Source organism: Nansenia antarctica, assembly GCF_963989245.1.
Source record: "Nansenia antarctica genome assembly, chromosome: 4".
In the NCBI taxonomy this organism is placed as follows: domain Eukaryota; kingdom Metazoa; phylum Chordata; class Actinopteri; order Argentiniformes; family Microstomatidae; genus Nansenia; species Nansenia antarctica.
The window spans coordinates 62,835,104-62,856,797 of NC_137689.1; the positions used below are offsets into that span (position 1 = coordinate 62,835,104).

The 21,694-nt window shown below is 48.0% G+C and overlaps 1 protein-coding gene across 1 annotated transcript in view; it reads left to right on the forward strand.

Moving 5' to 3' along the window:
* tln1 (talin 1) overlaps window positions 1–20,946 on the forward strand; it is a 69,696-nt gene extending 48,750 nt beyond the window's left edge. The window contains exons 38-57 of the mRNA XM_080528218.1: window positions 84–265; window positions 582–714; window positions 957–1,058; window positions 1,287–1,457; window positions 2,301–2,549; window positions 2,687–2,806; window positions 3,127–3,273; window positions 3,527–3,693; window positions 5,026–5,209; window positions 6,722–6,847; window positions 7,901–8,017; window positions 8,292–8,477; window positions 9,044–9,151; window positions 10,777–10,882; window positions 12,933–13,057; window positions 13,834–13,959; window positions 14,297–14,359; window positions 14,488–14,670; window positions 18,842–18,967; window positions 19,075–20,946. Coding sequence (XP_080384344.1) covers window positions 84–265; window positions 582–714; window positions 957–1,058; window positions 1,287–1,457; window positions 2,301–2,549; window positions 2,687–2,806; window positions 3,127–3,273; window positions 3,527–3,693; window positions 5,026–5,209; window positions 6,722–6,847; window positions 7,901–8,017; window positions 8,292–8,477; window positions 9,044–9,151; window positions 10,777–10,882; window positions 12,933–13,057; window positions 13,834–13,959; window positions 14,297–14,359; window positions 14,488–14,670; window positions 18,842–18,967; window positions 19,075–19,209 — 2,856 coding nt within the window. The 3' untranslated portion in view covers window positions 19,210–20,946. The remainder of the gene's footprint in view (window positions 1–83; window positions 266–581; window positions 715–956; window positions 1,059–1,286; window positions 1,458–2,300; window positions 2,550–2,686; window positions 2,807–3,126; window positions 3,274–3,526; window positions 3,694–5,025; window positions 5,210–6,721; window positions 6,848–7,900; window positions 8,018–8,291; window positions 8,478–9,043; window positions 9,152–10,776; window positions 10,883–12,932; window positions 13,058–13,833; window positions 13,960–14,296; window positions 14,360–14,487; window positions 14,671–18,841; window positions 18,968–19,074) is intronic.
* Window positions 20,947–21,694: the final 748 nt, after the last annotated feature.

Genomic DNA, 21,694 nt, shown 5'->3' on the forward strand with positions numbered 1-21,694 from the left:
TACTCACCAGAACCCTGTTTCAAATCTCTTGTTGTTGTGTCTCTGCCTTTTGTTTTTGTGACTGACATGGTTGTTCCCCTCAGGGTCACGTGGCCATGGAGCCCATCGTAGCAGCAGCTAAGACCATGCTGGAGAGTTCTACTGGGCTGATCCAGACCGCCCGCTCGCTGGCTGTCAACCCCAAAGACCCGCCCAAGTGGTCCGTCCTGGCCGGACACTCCAGAACCGTGTCCGACTCCATCAAGAAACTCATCACCAGCATGAGGTAGAGGCTGAGGTGGTTCTCCTATAGAGAGGATGCTAGTGGAGGTAGAAGTCGGAGGATGGGCTCATTGTAATGCATGGAACGACTTCTACCTCCACCAGCCTCCCTTGGTAGAGAGTATTGTTGAATTAGGGGACCAGAAACAACTGTTGATCTTTCCTGTACCGTGCTGTCACTGTGTCTACCATACAAGCTGCAGCTTTGTGACTGAAATCTCATTCCAGCAATGTCTAAAACTATATCTAAGACTTGTTACAATCTCAACTGATTGTGTGTGTGTGTGTGTGTGTGTGTGTGTGTGTGTGTGTCCTGGCAGAGATAAGGCTCCCGGTCAGAGGGAGTGTGACGAGGCCATCGAGGTTCTTAACAACTGCATCAGAGAGGTGGACCAGGCTTCTCTGGCTGCTATCAGCCAACAGCTCACCCCCAGAGAAGACATCTCACAAGAGGTGTGTGTGTGTGTGTGTGTGTGTGTGTGTGTGTAAAAACAACATAAAAAGGTCTATGACCTAGAAAGCATCACAGCTGATCCCTAAGCCATGTTGTGTCTCTCATGATGATGTAATCACTAACGTGTGATCTGTTCAGTAGATTATGGTGTACTCTGCTTAATCATTATGCTACCATGCGTGCCTGTGTGCATATGTGTACATGCTAACATACCTATATGTGTGTGTGTGTGTGTGTTCAGGCCCTCTATGACCAGATGGCAGCCTCTGTCCAGGAGATCAGTAATCTTATAGAGCCAGTGGCCATCGCCGCCCGCTCTGAGGCCTCACAGTTGGGTCACAAGGTAAGACACATACCCCTGAAACACTCACCCAGGGACACTCACCCCATAAACACTCACCCAGGAACACACACCCCTGAAACACTCACCCCAGGGACACTCACCCCTGAAACACTCACCCCTAAAACACTCACCCACCCGTCTTGAACTATCACCATTTTGCATTCTTGTGAATGTGAATGTCTACCTATTAACCATGTGTCCTCTCCTCCATCTCTCTTCCATCTCCAGGTGTCTCAGATGGTGAGCTACTTCGAACCTCTTTGTGTGGCGTCCATCGGCGCGGCCTCTAAGATCGTCAGCAGCCAGCAGCAGATGGCCGTGCTGGACCAGACCAAGACGCTGGCGGAGTCTGGCCTCCAGATGCTCTACACCGCCAAGGAGGCCGGAGGCAACCCCAAGGTCTGCTCCCACGCTGCTCTATACACCTCTGTATTCACGCTGGGGGAGGTAGAACACCAGGGGAGGCTGGGGGAGGTAGAACACCAGGGGAGGCTGGGGGAGGTAGAACACCAGGGGAGGCTGGGGGAGGTAGAACACCAGGGGAGGCTGGGGGAGGTAGAACACCAAGGGAGGCTGGGGGAGGTAGAACACCAGGGGAGGCTCGGGGGGGGTAGAACACCAGGGGAGGCAGAACACCAGGGGAGGCTAGGGGAGGTAGAACACCAGGGGCGGCTGGGAGGAGGTAGAAAACCAGGGGAGGCTGGGGGAGGTAGAACACCAGGGGAGGCTGGGGGAGGTAGAACACCAGGGGAGGCTGGGGGAGGTAGAACACCAGGGGAGGCTGGGAGGAGGTAGAACACCAGGGGAGGCTGGGGGAGGTAGAACACCAGGGGAGGCTGGGAGGAGGTAGAACACCAGGGGAGGCTGGGGGAGGTAGAACACCAGGGGAGGCTGGGAGGAGGTAGAACACCAGGGGAGGCTGGGGCAGGTAGAACACAGGTGTTGGATACCATTCCTCATTCCATTCCATGCATTCCAATGAGCCCGTCCATCATTTCAAATGATAAACGCTAAAGGAAATGTACTGATGGTTAAGGGACCATCAGTGTGGTGTTAGAAGCAGGTTCTTCAAGGTTTTCCTCGCTATAGTGTGTTTTAAGCAGGATTCCATGCTGGTTAATAGTAAAGTAAGAAGCTCAGAATTAAACAGAGCTGCTAATACGTAGTAATTAGTACCCCCCCACACACACGTCCCCTCAGGTGGCCCTCACCCTGACTCTCTCTCTCTCTCTCCCCCTCCAGGCGGCCCATCACCAGGAGGCTCTGGAGGAGTCGGTCCAGATGATGAAGGAGGCGGTGGACGACCTGGGCGCCACCCTGAACGAGGCTGCCAGCGCGGCGGGGGCCGTGGGGGGCATGGTGGACTCCATCACCGCCTCCATCAACAACATGGAGGAGGGCCCCCCCGGAGAGCCAGAGGGAACCTTCGTGGACTACCAGACCACCATGGTCAGGACCGCCAAGGCCATTGCTGTCACAGTGCAGGAGATGGTGAGGAAGGGTTAGGGAGTGGAGGGTGTGTTTGTGTGTGTGTGTGTGTGTGTGCGTGTGCGTGTGCGTGTGCGTGCATGTGGTTAGAGATAGCGTTCTCTCTCTCTTCCAATCTTAACGCACCATGTCCTGCCTAGGTGACCAAGTCCAACACCAACCCAGATGAGTTGGGAGGTCTGGCCAACCAGCTGACCAGCGAGTTTGGAGATCTGGCCACCGAGGCCAAATACGCTGCGGTCACCGCGGAGAATGACGAGGTAAACATTAGCATGACACCGTAGAGCTCCGATGTTCAAGAACCAACCTTATTTCTAACCACCTTCAATGCAGAACATCCATCCGTGAGTTGTACTGTATGCGTGTTGAATCAACACAGGACTGTGTGTCAGTGGAATACTCAGTTTGGTTGGTCCGTTTGGTTCTAGCTCTCATTGAATTCTTTTTATTTATTTATTTATTTATTTATTTTTATTTTTTTACATTGAAGTCATTGACCAGACGCTTCTTTTCCAAAGCGAAGTACATTTTGTCAGTAAAACCTTCTAAATTCTTCAACCTCTTCTCTCCTCTCCTCTAGATCGGCTCCCACATCAAGAAGCAGGTGGGAGAGCTGGGCTTCAGCTGTACATACCTGGTGACCAAGGCGGGCGCCCTGCAGTGTTCCCCCAACGACTCCTTCACCAAGAAGGAGCTCATCGACAGCGCTCGCAAGGTCTCAGAGAAGGTCAGTGGAATCATCCTTGTTTGAGGCTTTTTATTCTTCATCTGTTTTTTTTTGGTGCATTCCTGTTTTATTGGGATAGGCAGTAAAGAGTTTGCTATGCCACTAAGCACCCCGTGACCCTCGTTTGGAATGATACAGAATCTACTGGAATGGCCTCCTCATTGATATGGTTCTGTTGATGTTTCTTTGGGCTCAGTGTTTATCCAGCGCCGACCCTAACCCTGCCTCTCTCTCTCCTTTCTCTCTCTCTCAGGTGTCACACGTGCTGGCGGCGCTCCAGGCGGGTAACCGTGGCACCCAGGCGTGCATCACCGCGGCCAGCGCCGTGTCAGGCATCATCGCCGACCTCGACACCACCATCATGTTCGCCACCGCCGGAACACTCAACCGCGAGAACTCCGAGACCTTCGCCGACCACAGGTACGTTACTGCTGGTGGTACAGGGCGGAGGGAGGAGCTAATGTAATAATAAACTCACACTTTTATCCAAAGCGACTTACATGGCAGTGAGTATACATTTTTCAGTATATGATCCCAGCAGGAACCAAACCCAACCTAAGCGTTGTTAGCACCATGCTCTACCAACTGAGCTACAGAAGACCACCTGAGAGATTGATAGTGACACATGGGAGATTGATAGTGATTAGGGGTGTAACGGATCACCTTACTCACAGATCGGATCGTGTCACGGTTTCTGAGTCACGGATCGGATGATTTTTCGGATCAACACAAAACATTTCTTTTTTAATAAAACTATTTTTTTTCCTTGAATTCTGTAAAAACACCACTTTTATTGTGTGAAACAACAAAACAACATTCACGATGTAAAAACTGGTCAAATATATATATAACATATTCTACACTCAAACATTACACTGAAATACACATTCAACTTAAATTACACTGCAATAGGAGAGAGGGAGGCGCCTGGTTGCAGCCGTGAAACACTGGGCTCTTTAAAGCAGACGAATACACATGTTTTATGCCACTTTTAACTAAATAATAAAGTGAAACCTTCCTTTAAACATGGTATGAAAAAAATGCTTCATTATCGTGCCTCCCGTCAACACACCAGGGTGATGTCGCGTCAAATGTGTGGCCATGCTCGACGTATTGTCTCCCTCAAGACTTTCTCGTTGCACAATGCCTACACACCGTAACTTTTTTATCGACCACACTTCTTCCATCATTGTTATAATTGACAGAGAAGGCAACGTGCTCCCATACATGGGATTTAAATGACGAGGGAGGCCTTTCGAGTTCTTCTCCACCGCCAACTTTAATAGCACTCGCCATGATACACGTTGCTGTGGATTCCCAGCTTCACGTGTAGTGAAGATCAACCTGATCAACCTATCATTGCTCTTTAGAGTAAAACAAAGCACGCAACTGTCGCGTCTATCTTTTCATGGCAACTCTACATTGTGATTTACAAGAGATATTAAGTAATATTATTACTCGGTTAAATGTATCAATTGATCCGCGGTACACATGCCTGCCGAACCGTGGGGGGCGATCCGTACAGATCACGGATACACCCCTAATAGTGATGCATGTGAGATTGATAGTGATACATGGGGGATTGATGGTGATACGTGGGAGGGTGATTGGAGGTAATGAAAAAATATGCAAAAATATAACTACTTGTGCTAACTGTTAACATAGTGTAGGCACTATTGCCACACTGTATATATAGACACACATATACAGTACTGTATGTTAACTGTCTCTAACCCCCCTTCCCACTTCCAGAGAGCACATCCTGAAGACGGCCAAGGCGCTAGTGGAGGACACCAAGCTGCTGGTGTCGGGGGCGGGAGCCAATCAGGAGAAGCTGGCCCAGGCCGCCCAGTCCTCCGTCCTCACCATCACCAAACTGGCCGACGTGGTCAAGCTGGGCGCCGCCAGCCTGGGCGCCGAGGACCCTGAGACTCAGGTAGGCTAGCTCAGCACACGGGTCGTCCCTCCTCCTGCCTGTCTGAAAAGTAGGGCTTTCAAGTAGACAGTAGCCGCAGCTTCAGCCAATACTAGTGTTGAATGGTGTATGCTAACGCTAACACATATAAAAGATAACTCATGTGGTAGGAATACTAGGTTAGGCAGGAGACACTGAAAGAGAGGTTAGTGTCTAGTTTAGCTCGCCACCCTCTGTTAACTTTCCTTTACCATGAACATCATTAACATCACATACAGTGATGCTCATTCTAGAAATCTTCCATTAACTAAGTTCTCTCTTTCCCTCTCTTTTCCTCTCCCACTCCTCTTCGCTTCTCTTCTCTCTCTCTCCCTCTCCCTCTCCTCTCCTCTCCTCTCTGCTTCTCTCCTTTTCGCTCCTCTCGTCTCTTTCTCTTCTTCTCTCTTATGGATAAAGGCTCTATTTTCCTATCACGGCTCTTCTCTCTGTCAGGATGTGGGTACTCTCCTTTCTGCATACAAACTCATACGTTACGTGTTTGTGTATGTGTGTGTGTGTGTGTGTGTGAGAGAGAGAGATAATCTAACATCTGTGTTGGTCCTTGTGTGCGGTGTCGTCCTGGTCAGTGATGCAAATCTTGAGTATGAAAAAAGATCAAACGCCTCCTCCTCCTCCTCCTCCCTGCTTAGAGACGTATTCGCCTGTAGAGGGTGCCGTTGCATCAGCTACAGGCCGCTGACGTTGGATCAGACTCTTCCTTCTCCCAGCCTTTCTCCACTGTCCCCCACTTTGAACTGTTTTCAAATCATTTAAGTCTTAAAAATACACTGCCTCAAGCTACCCACGGTACAGCCACATCATGGTTGACTAGCTTCCTGTTAGCCAGCTAGCTAGTCGTGCCCAGAGAAACACCACTGGGGCTGTGAGGTCTTTGTTCATTCTGATGTTTTTGCAGGTTGTTGTTTCTCTTACGGTCTCCTGAAAGTTGTTTCGCTGTCAGTTTCTGACTAAACGGACACTTTTTGAGACTGCTTGGTATGGATTGAGTTGTGTTTTGATTGGCTGATCCTTTGGTCAGAACTGTCCAATCGTTTGGCGTCTTCCTCTGGTTGCTCCTCACCCCACATTGCTTGGCTCCTCCTCCGACTAACCTTTCCCTTCTTAATCACGCCGCCCTCCACCCACAATGCACTGGTGTTATTCGTATTGCCCCACCACTTTTTAGTGTCTCTGTACTTGTGAAAAACGGTTTGGTTGGTTGTTTGGTGTGATCCTGGAGGTAGATCTCTCTGGACGGGCTCATTGTAATGCATGGAGCGATATGAGGAATGTTTGATTCCATTCCATGCATTACAATGAGCCCGTTCTCGAATTTCTACCTCCACCAGCCTCCCCTGGTGTGATCGTAATGCTGTGTGTGTGTGTGTGTGTGTGTGTGTGTGTGTGTGTGTGTGATACAAGTCCCAGTAAATGTCATCAAGGTACCTCTCTCTCCACCTCCTCTCATTCCTGTGTGTGTTGCGCTCCCTGTAGGTGGTCCTGATCAATGCGGTCAAAGACGTGGCCAAGGCCCTGGGTGATCTCATCAGCGCCACCAAGGCCGCCTCCGGCAAGCCTCATGACGACCCCGCCATGCTGCAGCTCAAGAACTCCGCCAAGGTAAATAGTCCCTCTGTAGCGGAAGAAACACTAAAGTAAAGGAGTGAACTCCCCTAATGTCTAAATATGCCTAATGCCTAAATGTCAGTATTCACTTTCTGCTGTCAGGACTGCAGTCACTACCTATCTTCCGCCGTAGACTGAAGACCCATATCTTCAGGCTACATTTTAATTGTCCCTCCTAAGACCTCTTCATCCCCTCTACCCCCCTGTACTGTTTCTCTACTCTAAATAATTAATTTTAAAAAAATAAATCAAGAATTAAATCCTTCTTCTAGCATTACGACCACTGGCCACTGGCCCGAGCATAGATTACTTTTTCTTGCTATGACTGATGGATAGATGATTCACTTACGTAGACAAATGTATTTGTTGTAAGTCACTTTGGATAAAGGTGTCTTTAAATGCCAAAAAATGTCAATGTAACAATGTAATCTGTCCATAAATATGATGTTTTATGGTTTTTGTGTAACCTTCTCCATACCTCTGCTGTTTGTCTGTCCACCCAGGCTGCTTCTGACAGGGAATAAAAGGGTTATAGGGTGTGAGGTGGTGTGTGTTTGCTCTGGCTGTGTGTTTAGTCTCTATGACAGCTCATTAACAGGTTAAAACAGGCTTGTGTGTGTGTGTGTGTGTGTGTGTGTGTGTGTGTAAGCCTATGGTGAAGACAGTATCACTCCCATAGATACAGCTGGGTATATTTAATTCCGTTGGGGTGTTTGTGTGCGTGTGTGTGTGTGTGTGTGTGTGTGTGTGTGTCATTAATCTGATTCAGAGTAGAGCGGCTGTCAACAGCTGAGAGGAGTGTAACTGGACGCTAATCCCCTCCTTCACAGCCCCCCCCCCCCTCCTCCTCCTCCACAGCCCCCCCCCTCCCCCCCCCCACCTCCTCCTCCATAGTCCCCTATCCCTCCTTGCCCTCTAAATGAAACCCAAATGGGTTCTTCAAAGGGTGGCCCCTACATGGCCAAATAAAGATGCCTTTGTTTCTCAGAGTGTTTGTGTTTCACAGGGACATGAGTGTAACCTGGTATTCCCCTGGTCGTCTCCTAGGTGATGGTGACCAACGTGACGTCCCTGCTGAAGACAGTAAAGGCGGTGGAGGACGAGGCCACCAAGGGGACCAGAGCCCTGGAGGCCACCATCGAACACATCAAACAGGAGCTGGCTGTGAGTGGCCACCAGGGGGCGACAGTCTCACTAATGACACAACCATTCCGTATGCCTCCATTCACTCTCCCTCAGCGTCCAATCACATCAGCAGAATAAAGAGGAATAGGACTTTATTTTCCACCAAGACAATGGATACATATCTGCGTTTGGCTTCACCTTACGTGTCACATAACACACACAGTTTTTGGGGGGAGTTTGAGTAGTAGTCTCAACTATACACACTCAATTACATGAATAAAACAATGTGTGTCTGATTTCCCCCCCCCCCTAGGTGTTCAGCAGCCCTGACCCCCCCCCTAAGACAGCCACGCCCGAGGAGTTCATCCGCATGACCAAAGGCATCACCTTCGCCACGGCCAAAGCAGTGGCTGCTGGGAACTCGTGCCGCCAGGAGGACGTCATTGCCACGGCGAACCTCAGCCGGCGGGCCATCGCTGACATGCTGCACTGCTGCAAGGTCAGGGACGTGTTAGAACAACAACCTTCACACAACCTGTTGGTGTTTATTAGAGGTCAAAGGTGAAGGGTTTGGAGAAGCGCTGGGTGGAGTACTTCAGTACAACAGAGTTTTCTGATTCTAGAAAGGCTGTGTGAGGTGTGGTGTAGGACACAGGAGAAGAGAGGAGAGAGGGAATGATGGTGAAAGTTATAATAGGTTTACTGGAGAGTAATCCACAGGATGATGCAGGGGAACACTTGAATGTAATAAAACACAGGAAAAAGTCATCAAAGTCATAAACTAGAGGCTCCTTAGAGAGGCTAGAGGACATGGAAAATTCCAAGCTACTACCAAGAACAGCAGATAACACACCTAATGAGGTTCTAATGAGTGAGGTCAAATACATGTGTTAGTTAGCCCATGAGGCATCTCTGCCGCCCTCTGGTGATGAGACGGGGCCATGACAGGCTTGTTATTGGTACACTGTATTAAACATAGACATCTTAGGGTTTCGTGGAATGAACTCATGTTGTGTGTTAACATGCAGGTGTGTGTGTGTCTGTGATCCCTTCTTGTCCCCAAAGCAAGCGGCGTACCACCCCGAGGTCAGCAAGGAGGTGGAGGCCCGGGCCATGCGCTACGGCAACGAGTGTGCTGTCGGCTACCTGGGCCTGCTGGAGCACGTACTAGTGGTAAGACACACGCGCACGCACACACACACACACACACAGACATTCAAGCACGCACACACGCACATAGACATACATGCGCACACACACACACACACACACACACTCTCTCTCTATCTCACGCACACATGAAATGAATAACAGAGCTTGTTCTCAGTGATGCAGTAGGATAGAGCATCATAGGGTTCTGTATGAGGAAACCCCCCTGAGAGAGGAAAGAATCCAGCCATCCCCGTCTATAAGCCAGTGTTCCAAGGCCTCTGGATTAGAGGATACACAGCTCTTCAGCAGGATGACACAGCTCCCAAAATACTACCCCCCCCCCTCCATCCCCCTCATAGCTGGGAAGGGAGACAATAATTGTTCCAGGGGGGGGAATCACCAACACTAGACTAAAGTGGGACTAACTCAGATGGAGACTATATTAGGTTGCTGTGCAAAGTGGTCCATTGGCCCCATAGACATTGGTTACGTAGAATTGATCGTGTAGATTTCAGAGAGAAGTGACTTCCCTTATAGCAGGCGACTTCATTTCAACTGCATGGTCGTTACTTACATTTCTATCTCTGTCCTCTCTCATCAATATCATCTCGCATCCATATCATCTCCCATCCATATCATCTCTCATCAATATCATCAAAATCATTCCATTTTATCATCCTGTTGAATATGCTCCTTCCTTTTCTTCCTGTCAATGTCCTGTCAATGTTTCTGTCCGATGTTGTGTTAACGTTGTGGCATCACTGTTGGTGGTGATAGCCGGTGAGTAGGCCTCATGACTGACCTGCACGAGTGTTGGTTGGAGTGCCTTGGTACATGTTAGCACCTCTGCAGCCCTGAGAACACACACACACACACACACACTTCAGCATGTGGTCAGTGTATCTCATCTCCTTCCCTGGTGCTGTTCTGGCAGTGTGCCGTTCTGGCACCAGTAAGTACACAGGTTGATCCTAACCATGTACAGTAGCACATTTGAACTAGCGTTATCTTGTGTGATGTGTGTGTGTGTGTGTACGTGTGTGTACATGTGTGTGTGTACAGTATGTAAGTACACGTGTTCATCCTGACCATTCCCTGCATACCAGTGCAGCCAGGCTCATGCTGCTCTCGTCTTTTCTTAGTAGTGGGGGGGCTTGGGGGCGGTCGGAGAGAGAGGAGAGTGTGTGTGTGTGTGTGTGTGTGTGTGTGTGTGTGTGTGTGTGTCGGGGGTTGGGCACAGGGTGAAGAGAGCTCATCAGAAAGCTGCAGCGGGGGTGGGGGGGGAGGGGGGGGTCCCTGCACCTGTCACCAGAGAGGACACTCTGAGGGCAGCTCTGAGACACTACTGGGTTAACCTAAACCCCCCACCCCCCAGGGAGGGAATGACACACTGATCTGCATGTTAGTTCAACCTTGTCTTGGAGCATGAGAGAGAGGGAGAGAGGTGTGTGTGTGAGAGAGAAAGAGTGCAAGAGAGGGAAAGAGAGACAGAGAGAGATGAGTGTGTGTGAGAATGAGAGAGAGAGAGAGAGAGAGAGAGAGAGAGAGAGAGAGAGAGAGAGAGAGAGAGAGAAAGAGAGAGAGAAGCGTGTGTGTGTGTGAGAGAGAGAGATCCTAACTATTGTTGTGTCTCCCCCCCCCCTCAGATCATCCACAAGCCCAGCCATGACCTGAAGCAGCAGCTGGCCACCTACTCCAAGAGAGTGGCTGGCTCTGTCACTGAGCTCATCCAGGCTGCTGAGGCCATGAAAGGTACCTGACCTCTGACCCCTCGCACACTACACTATAGATGACCTCTGACCCCTCGCACACTACACTATAGATGACCTCTGACCCCTCGCACACTACACTATAGATGACCTCTGACCCCTCGCACACTACACTATAGATGACCTCTGACCCCTCACACACTACACTATAGGTGACCTCTGACCCCTCGCACACTACACTATAGATGACCTCTGACCCCTCACACACTACACAGCTACAGCTGACCAACCCTCATCTACCTATCCAAGGCAGCTCTCCTTGTGGACCAGTAGAGGCTGGTGGAGGTAGGGATCGGAGGACAGGCTCATTGTAATGCATGGAATGGAATGAGGAATGGCATATTGGATACCATTCCTGATTGTATTCCATGCATTACAATGAGGCTGTTGTCCTCTGATTCCTACCTCCACCAGCCTCTCCCCCTTGCATTCCAGGATGTTGTCTCCTCCCCTCCATGCATCTGGTTGGTTCGGGAGGTGACGTCAGCGTGGCTAACACCAGGGGGCGCCACCTCAGGTTGACTGAGGGGAGGGAATGACGGCAGACCGAAAGTAGATGCAGTCCCCATAGGGACCACTGTCCTGTCCTCTCCTTCTCATACTCAGTGCTCCTCCTCAGCTGCCGACCCCAGGCCCTTCTCCTCTTTCTCACACACACACACACACACACACACACACACACACACACACACGACCTCTGTAGGTGTCAAGTACAAGCACCCACTCCTCAAGACAACACCAACACCATGAGCGCATCGCTCACCGATTTAGACAAGGAGAAAACACCACCCGGCTCTCAATCTCCCCAACCTCCCTATGTACAGTAGGAGAGCAGCGCGAGCGTGTATGTAAGTGAATCCCCCAGGCCGTGGGGGAAGATAATTCCGACGTCTTGATTTACCAGACGACGGGAGCGGACATCTCTCCCCCCCGGGGGAAGGGAAGCGGCAGGTGATTGATGGCTTTTGCAGGAAGCGGCAAAAGGCCCCCGCGAATCTTCTGAAAGGATATTTATCTCCTGTCTTTATATAACGTCCAGCCATTAGTCTGCCGGAGCAGTAAATCCTACCTCAACTATGTGGCCTTATTCAGAGCAGCTAAAGTTGGGAGTCCACTCTCCGTCTCCAGTGATGATGCGGTCATGTACTGCGTGTCTACATTTCTGTACAGGAGGATTAGCACCAAGATCAAAACAGATTAGTTCTGCTCATAATCTAGAATCACAAGACATGATTCACAGAAACGTACAGAGAGTTTGTGGATGGCGGGGGAGGGGGGGTGGGGGGGGTGGGGGTGTTCGGTCCGCGACACCACCGGGGCGATTTGGAGGAAACTTGGGTGAACGATGCATCTTGCTACAGAGGTCCGGTGTTTACAGAATGACGCTTATTGGCCCAAGGGGAGGGTGGCTGTATAGTAAACAACTAAAATCCCAAATGACCGATTGTCAATTGGTGGGGTGCTACATTATCAGGGGGGACAACATGCTGACTGTAGACTTGTTTTCTGTTTGCAGTCTGGCCGGACTATTACAGTAAGGAGTCTGTTATATTGCAGTATTGATGTTGTATATTGATGTTATCAAGTATTGATGCATGGATCCGTCTCCTGCACCCCTGTGCTCCTGTACACCTGCTACTGTCCACCTGCAGAGTGAACCCTTCATTAGCATGCTCCAGCCCCCTCACAGAGCCCTCCAACCCTGCTCCAGACACTCTCTCACAAGGTTCTAATGACAGTACACCTAAAGACACTACGGGGTGTAGCATGAACAAAAAAAGAATGAAAGAAAGATGCTCACTGATGCTCACATTTTGGTTCCTGAGTTGGAATGTCGATACAGCCCCTGAATGGAGTGAATTTATAATGCAATGGACAGTAGTCTGTGACTGGCTGTAGTACTGATGCTGTTCGCTGTTACTATAACACTGACTATGTTCCTCTGTTCCTCTGTTGTTTCTGCTGTGTGTGTGTCTGTCTGTGTGTGTCTGTGTGTGTCTGTGTGTGTGCGTGTGTGTGTGCGTGTCTTACAGGAACAGAGTGGGTGGACCCTGAGGACCCCACCGTCATCGCTGAGAACGAGCTGCTGGGCGCGGCGGCCGCTATCGAAGCTGCTGCCAGGAAGCTGGAACTGCTGAGGCCCCGCACCAAGCCCAAGGTGACACACACACTATATTTCTTACTCTCAGTCACTGTCTCTAACTTTCTTACAGACACACACACACACACACATATGCACATGAGGGCTGTTTCAGCCAGCATCAGATGGCCCAGGCCAGGGCACCCCATGACTCCGGGGGGGGGGGGGGGGGCGGCGGTGCTGTAAGTGTGTGAAGTGGGGGTTCTGGACTCTTGAACCCCCAGGGTCGGATCTCCATGTCCCTTGGCATTGTATACTTGGAGCGTGTACTGTCATTACCCTGTCCACTCAACATGCCTCGGTATCCATTTAGAAGTGGTGAGCTGTAGTTCCATAGTTGACACTGTAATATTTAAACTGTTAGACAGGCTAATCAGCCCAACCATATGGTCTGTCACTCAGTACCCAGTGATAGTGAGTGATCAAGTTAAGTGTGACAATAACTATCAATGGATAGTTACATGGAGATGTTAAAGCTTTGTATGCTACGTCAAACTGGGTGATAGATAACAAAGGGTTAAAACACCACAAGAGCTGATGGCTCAGACCACACAGCTGAACCCAGAGGCTAGTCGTTCTCTGCTGCCTGATCTAACATATGAATATCAAAGATTCCTTCAACATAAAAGTTGTTAAACTCCTTTATTTTCTGACAACACCAACATCTTGATACACGTGGTGTAGATCTATTCAATTCAGAGAGGATGGGCTGCTGTGTTGTTGTTGGTGGTGGTGGTGGTGAATATGACCTGTTTACTGATGATAACATTCCTTCCTGTTCCGGTTGCCAACAGGAAGCAGATGAGAGCCTGAACTTCGAGGAGCAGATCCTGGAGGCGGCCAAGTCCATCGCGGCGGCCACCAGTGCCTTGGTCAAAGCTGCCTCGGCAGCACAGAGAGAACTGGTGGCCCAGGGGAAGGTACGACACACACCTAGGACACATGTAGAGCATATCTAGAACACATGTAGAACACTTTCCCTTCATCTATAAAATATCTATATCTATAACAGATCTAGAACACATCTAGATCACATCTATTGCATATCTAGAACACATCTCTAAAATATCTACAACATATCTAGAACACATCTATAAAATATCTGGAACACATCTAGAACATATCTCTAACCTCTCTCTCTCTTGCTCTCTCTCTCCCTCTCTCTTTCTCACCTTCTCCTCCCTCCAACCTCCCTCTCTCCCTTCTCCCTCTCTCCTCCCTCCCACTATCTCTCCCCCTCTCCCTCCGATTGGTCAGGTCGGTGCCTGCCCAGCCAATGCTGTGGATGACGGACAGTGGTCTCAAGGCCTCATTTCAGCCGTAAGTCAATTGAATCCTTTCATTTACTTAAATTCATATTCAAAACCTTTGACTTCAGAATCCATTCTAACACTAACTCCTCTCTCCTCTCTCCTCCCTCCTCCCTCCTCTCTCCTCCGTCCTGCCAGGCCCGTATGGTCGCTGCAGCCACCAACAACCTGTGTGAGGCGGCTAACTCAGCGGTCCAGGGCCACGCCAGCGAGGAGAAGCTGGTCTCCTCAGCCAAGCAGGTGTCTGCCTCCACCGCCCAGCTGCTGGTGGCCTGCAAGGTCAAGGCTGACCAGGACTCCCAGACCATGAAGAGGCTACAGGTCAGTTGAACCCCCTCCCCCATCAGCTGTTATAGTCTGTATGGAGCCTGCTACTGTACTACCCCCGGGCCATGAAGAGACTACAGGTCAGATTAGGTTGTTTAGTTGACCTCCACCACCCCACCCCCCTCCCAGACCATGAAGAGGCTGCAGGCCATTTTAACCCTCTGTCCCCCCCCTGTGTACCATGAAGAGGCTGCAGGTCAGATTAGGTTGTTTAGTTGACCTCCACCACCCCACCCCCCTCCCAGACCATGAAGAGGCTGCAGGCCATTTTAACCCTCTGTCCCCCCCCTGTGTACCATGAAGAGGCTGCAGGTCAGTCTGAGGTTTACAGGACTATAGTTACCCCTCCTCCTCCTCCTCCTCCTCCTCCTCCTCCTCCTCCTCTTTTTCCCTTTGTTATAAGAGGAGACAGAGTCCGTCAGCTGCTGTGTTCAGTCTGACCTGAACTAATAATAGACTCTAACTCAGGGAGACAATAGGAGCAAACTCTCTGTGTCAGAGAACGCCTCTCGTTGATTGATTGCGTCAGACTCAGTGCTTTACACTGTCAAAAGAGCGTCCATTTGCGTCGACACTCAAAGACTTGTGTGGGTGAGTGTGTGTGTGTGCGTGTGTGTGTGTGTGTGCATGTGCGTGTGCATGCTATATATCTTAAATACAGCCTCCAACTACTAAATACAGTTTTTGACCTAAAACAATGTCCCTACCACTGGTTTACCATAGTCCCTTTGTCTGCTGCCTGTTTAACAATAAAGAGCTGGGGAGAGCGCAAAAGGTAAGCCTGGGCACCAGAAATAGGTGTGTGTGTGTGTGTGTGTGCGCGCGTGCACGCGTGTGCGTGAGTGTGCGTGAGTGTGCGTGAGTGTGTGCGTGTGTGTGTGTGCGTCAGTTACTAGAGTTACACATGGCTCTCCTGTGCTGTATGTGTACAGCTGTCCTGTCAGGCTTAGGCCAGGGCTATCTTTAGACCAGGTTTAGATAGTCAGATACAGCAGGGCTTTATTTGACCCCAGTCACGGCAGTGATATGATTTATTAGAAATAGGAATGAGGCAGAGCGTTGAGTTTGGAACGCTAATTGGAGACGTGTTTGGAGGGCCAGAGATGAGAAAAGGTTTTGGAGGAAGTGAGAGAGAGAGATGGAGACCAAGAAATAGAGAGATGGAGAGAGGAGAGGAGGAAGACTAGGCGACTAGGACCAGTAATATTTTCCATCCTGTCATCCTGTCCCATCCTGGTAGTCCTGTCTCATCATGTCTCATCATGTCTCATCCTGTCTCATCCTGTCTCATCATGTCTCATCATGTCTCATCCTGTCTCATCCTGGTAGTCTTGTCTCATCCTGTCTCATCCTGTCTCATCCTGGTAGTCTTGTCTCATCCTTCTCATCCCCAGCCTCTCTGATGTGGTTAGTCCTCACGTACAGGACATTACTACTACAAGCATGCTAACTACCCTGTTGAAACACTATATCCTGTGTACGCCAGGGCCCTCTCTCTTTCTCTCTCTTCCTTTTCCCCCCTCTCTCTCTCTCTCTCTCTTTCTCCCTCCCTCCCTCCCTCCTTCCCTTCATCAGCTCTCCTCAGTCCTAGCCAGGCCATCTCATATTCTCTGATCAAATCAGCAGAGTCTTATCTCCTGCAGCAGCTGCCTCCATGGGGAATTCCTCTATATGTGTGTACAACGTGTCTGTCCCAACAACATGCACATCTCCTTGGTCATGTCCCACCCCCTGTGGAAACTCTACCCCCTGGTCTATCATTACTGTCACATCAGAGAAGTTGCAGAGTCTTGGTTCAAGGCTTGGGACAGTTTCCCTTTTAGCAGGCAGTGGTGATTCCTAATTATCCCCCGAAACTGTCCACTGACTGAAGTCTCGCATTTCCACACAGCGCAATCACACTGATGACAGTGGTCTGGGAGTGGAACACTGACTCGGATTAAAGTCTGTTAAGATGCGGTTTTGCAGTTTGTGAAAGCCCTGGCTGGCCTGTGTGTGTACTGGCACCGTGGCGAAGGCAGCAGGTGGGTATGAGTGTGGCAAGGGCAGAGGGGTTAAACAGGGTGGTCCAGAATGACACACCACATCACACACATACTCTACAAATGAGAGGGCTGAACACTGCTATATATCATATATCAATATTAATTATTACTAATTAATTAATTACAATTATTAATTATTATTAATTAATTATTAATTAATTAATATTATTATTAATATTATATAATATTCATATCAATATGAAAATACACCTCAGGACACTATACCAGTAACCACCTCCAACCACTATTATTGAAGAGAATAGAATAGAATCAAATGCAACTTTAATAGCAGCATAGGACCATACCACCAACCTGGCGTCTCTGACTGGAGGGCAGCTGTTGTATCTTCGGGGAGGGGGGTGGGGGTAGCATTGTGTTTTATGTCAGGGCCGGCTAACAGTGACATTCTGACCATGCAGATAAATCGGGGAGGGGGGGAGGTAGGAGGAAGAGGGGGGAGTTAGAGGGGGGGGGGGGGCTGCCTCCCTGCTCTGCCCCTGCCAGCGCGACTGGTGCCTCCTTCCTCTCAGCCAAGCCTCAAAAGGAGAATAAAAGCGGTGTGAGTGTGTTTGTGAGGCTCTGCCAAACCAGGCTGAGACATTTGTTATGCTTCAAGTGAGCGGCTCCTTATTGCCTTTTAAAGCCATCCTTCAGCAGAGAGAGAGAGAGAGAGAGAGAGATCGTGAGAGACAGACAGAGAGAGAGAGAGAAGGGAGAAGGAGTGTTTGGGTTCTCTCCTCTCCCTCCGACAGCGCCAGACATTGCCTTTCCTGGGTTCAGTGTTTATGAACCGTAGGAGAGAGGAGGAGAGACTTACTGAGGAGAACAGGAGGAGTGGGGGTCTGGGCCGGAGCAGGCTGGTGGAGGTAGAAATGTGAGGACGGGCTCATTGTAATGCATGGAACGGAATAAGGAACACATGTTTGATACCATTCCTGATTCCGTTCCATGCATTACAATGAGCCCAGCCCTGTCCTTAGGGATTGGAATTGATAAGATGTTATTGATACCGATGCCATTATCGATTCTGCTTATCGGTCTGATTCTTTATCGACTCCCATATTTATTCCTGATCAATTTTCTGTGTGGAAAAAAAGTAGGCCTGCACAGGTTTTCAGCGTCAATGCAGCTGTTTTATTATCCCTTGAGTCTCTGAACACAGTGTATCAAGTTTTATTGTTACGTTACGTCACATTACACAAGTGTAAGAGAGTAAAATTCATAGGCTTCTGTTCCTGACATTGCAGCACAAGACAAATAAGGCAATAAGACAAGAGAAGTCAAGATAAATAAAGCGACAATAGTACAAGACATGATGTCAGACAAGACATACGTGAGTGTAGAATGTCTGCCTAATAACATTTGAAGTTAATTCGATGTTAAAATTAATTACAATGATCTTTTTCTTAAAAGGATTTAACTTGGAAAACAAATCTAAAACTGACTGATTTTTCTTTAGAAAAATAGGTATGTATGCCTTGTAACATTTGAATAAATTATAATACTCCTTTTCAAAAGGGAATAAGCTTGAACCAAATATAAAATTTAACAGGCACATAAAATATATATTTTCAGTTATCTCATTAATTGGAAGAGTAACTTCATAATATAATGATCAAATTACCAAATAATAAACCAAAGGAACATTTACATACAACTTCTGCAGAGTTTGACTTCATGACGCATGAGTTTTTGCAACGCGCAACTGTCAGAAAAACATGCCGGCATCGATAACCTTGGAGGCATATGATTCTGATAGAGTGCACAATTTGGAATCGGTTCTCAACTGGAACCAGTTCTCGATCCCCATCCCTACCCGTCCTCCGATTTTTACCTCCACTGGCCTCCCCTGGGCTGGGGCAATTGTATGAGTCAGCAAGTCGCCAACACTCTAGTCTACAACGTCCCACCCCTGTTGTGAAAATCCAATTTCCAGCACTTTTGGGAATGTTAGAGTAGAATGGGCCGTCACACTGAACGAGCAGTCACACTAAACAGATCATATCAGACACACCATGTGTGTATTCTGTTAGACCCTGCTAGTTTCAAGGCTGTGAGTTGTGGTGTTGGGTTGGGTGTGGTCCTGACTCCCTCCCCCTGTCCCGTGCTCTCCCCTCCAGGCTGCAGGTAACGCTGTGAAGAGAGCCTCAGACAACCTGGTTAAGGCAGCCCAGAAGGCAGCCTTCGACGCCCAGGACGACCAGGCAGTGGTGGTCAAGAGCAAGATGGTGGGAGGCATCGCACAGGTAAGCAGCTGTGTGTGTGTGTGTGTGTGTGTGTGTGTGTGAGATCAGTTTGTTAACCTGTGGTTGTGTGTTCAGATCAGTTTGTTAACCTGTGGTTGTGTGTTCAGATCATTGCTGCCCAGGAGGAGATGCTGAGGAAGGAGAGGGAGCTGGAAGAGGCCAGGAGGAGGCTGGCCACGATCAGACAGCAACAGTACAAGTTCCTGCCTACCGAACTCAGAGAGGACGGACAGGAGCAGTGAGAACACACACACACAAATATACACACACACATATACGCACCCACCCACACACACATACCCAAATACAGTGTGCACGCGCGTGCACGCACACACACACACACACACACACACACACAGCGGAGACAAATCAAAGGCTCAGGTTGTCACCCGAGCTATTATTAGAGAGGTATAAAAGGTGTTATGGTTAGAGGAATATGGAGGCAAGAGATGAGAAACTAAAGGAAAGGGGTAAAAAGTGAACGTTGAATCAGGATGTCTATTTTAAACATGTTTTTTTCCTAGTTTATTTGTCACTTTCAACAGCACTATTTACAGTGCCACTGATTGTTGTTTTTGATAATGCAAAAAAATAAAATGTATGCAAGTCCTCGAGGTAACTGCGCTTTCGATAATTTCTATGTGGTTAATTTAGCATTTAGGTCCCGTAGGCTAGCTCACTGTTTGTATCTAGATTGCATGTCTTCACTCTGGCTACACACACACACACACACACACACACACACACACACACACACACACGCACGTACACACGCTTTCACTCAGTAAATTCACATCCTCCTGCCTTTTACCGATATAGAACAATACTATTTCACTGAGCACAATATCTGTTTGGAGGGGGTTTTCTGTTGTTTTTGGATGAGAAAAATGCAGTCACCAAAAGGTGTGCTAACAGTGGCTATAGACAGGCTACCTGACCAATGATAGCTGGCCACAGTAGATCCTAGAGACTGTCACCATGCCAACACACCTCAGAGCTCAGCTTGGTGTTTGCCATATAGAAGTGTGAAGCCAGAGAATGGTTGTGGTTCTGTGTGAGGCCTCGGTCAGATTCCAAAGATGACACCGTTGTTCTACAATGTGGGGGGTTTTGTCAGGGAGGCTCTGCCTGTTTTATCTTAACCAATGACATTTTAACTGCATTTTGTTGCAATTTGGACCAGAGGTGCAATGATAAACTTTGCGTTTAAACAATTCATAGAGAGAGAGAAGAAAACGTATCTTTTTTTTTTAAGAAAGAAAAAAAAAAGTTATGAAATAATTGGTATCTTCTATTAAATGTATATGTTAATAAAAAATATCTGTGAGTACCGTATTATGTTTGTGTCAACATATGGACTTTGGCAGTTATTTGGGGCCTAATGTTGTCTTGTTGGAGCACATAAAGCCATACTTTGCTTTCTTCAGGACCTTGTTGTTGAATCATGAATGACTGTTTCCTTCGGGTGCTATTGATTGAGTGGTTAGATTCTTTATGAAATGTAGACTGTGTTATATGCGTCTAAATAACCAACTGTAACCAGTAGTTTTTTAGAAACAAATTTAGATATATATTGTGGGGTAATTCCGATTGTCACAATACAATTTCATGATGGCGATGACATACAGCACAAAGGATATTTATTTATCCAATGTTGTTGTCATCAGCCATTTTGTACCCCGAGTTGCCAGCCTATTTTACATTGCCAGAGGCCTCATTGTAACCTTCTGTCTGTTCAACATATCAATGCATCAGAAAAGTGCCTGCTTATGTATTTTACAACAAAATGTATTTAACTGTTAACCCTTTCCCATCTTCAAGTGCACTTATCCATTTGTTTAACTTAACAAAAAGTCATATAAAATCCACTCTTTTACAAACGTGTTTCTCTCTTGTTTTTTATTCTCTTAATCAGAATGCATACAAATGATGAAAGTTGTTAAGTGGTCTAAATGTATTGATTTCAGACAGAGGCAGTAATGTGGTCAATGTATTAATTTCTATTTTGTAATTGTTTGTTTACCTTTTGATTCTGATTAATTTCTATTTTGTAATTGTTGTTTGTTTACCTTTTGATTCTGATACTATATCATTAATCATATGAACAGAGCTATGGGATCACCATCACAATGGCACTGTAAAAAAAGATTTATGGTCAATAAAGTTGGTTTTCCCTGAGAGAAGGTATTTTCATTCTCATGCATTTATTCAGGAACACTAACAATGTCAGATCTGATTACCCGTATGCTATTTTTGGTATTTAGAATCATGATGCCAACTAAAAGGGGCAGTTAACATGAAAATACCATTGAAGACAACCATATTGTTTGTCTATTATGACTAGCTACCTAATAAGATGTATCTTGTCTTCTGTAGATACCTGCATTACTATGGTCCACTGGTCTTCAACTGTTCAGTCGTATATCCAGCAGTAGTTCCATCATCAGTGTTGTCCCAGTATCGCCCTGTGTCTCACTGTCTCACTGTCTCCCTCATCTCAGAGGACAGGTTCCCGAATCACATTCTCTCTCTCTCTCACACACACACACACACACACACACACACCTGTTGCTGCTCGTGCCTGCTCCCTGCCCTTTGTTCCAGTGAGCATGTGGCATGGACAGGTATAGACCTAAAGCCAGTGGTTATAGATTGTTAAAAGTCACAAAATTCATTATTATGATTGTGACTATGAGGATGATATTGAGAATGACATAAGCATACTAA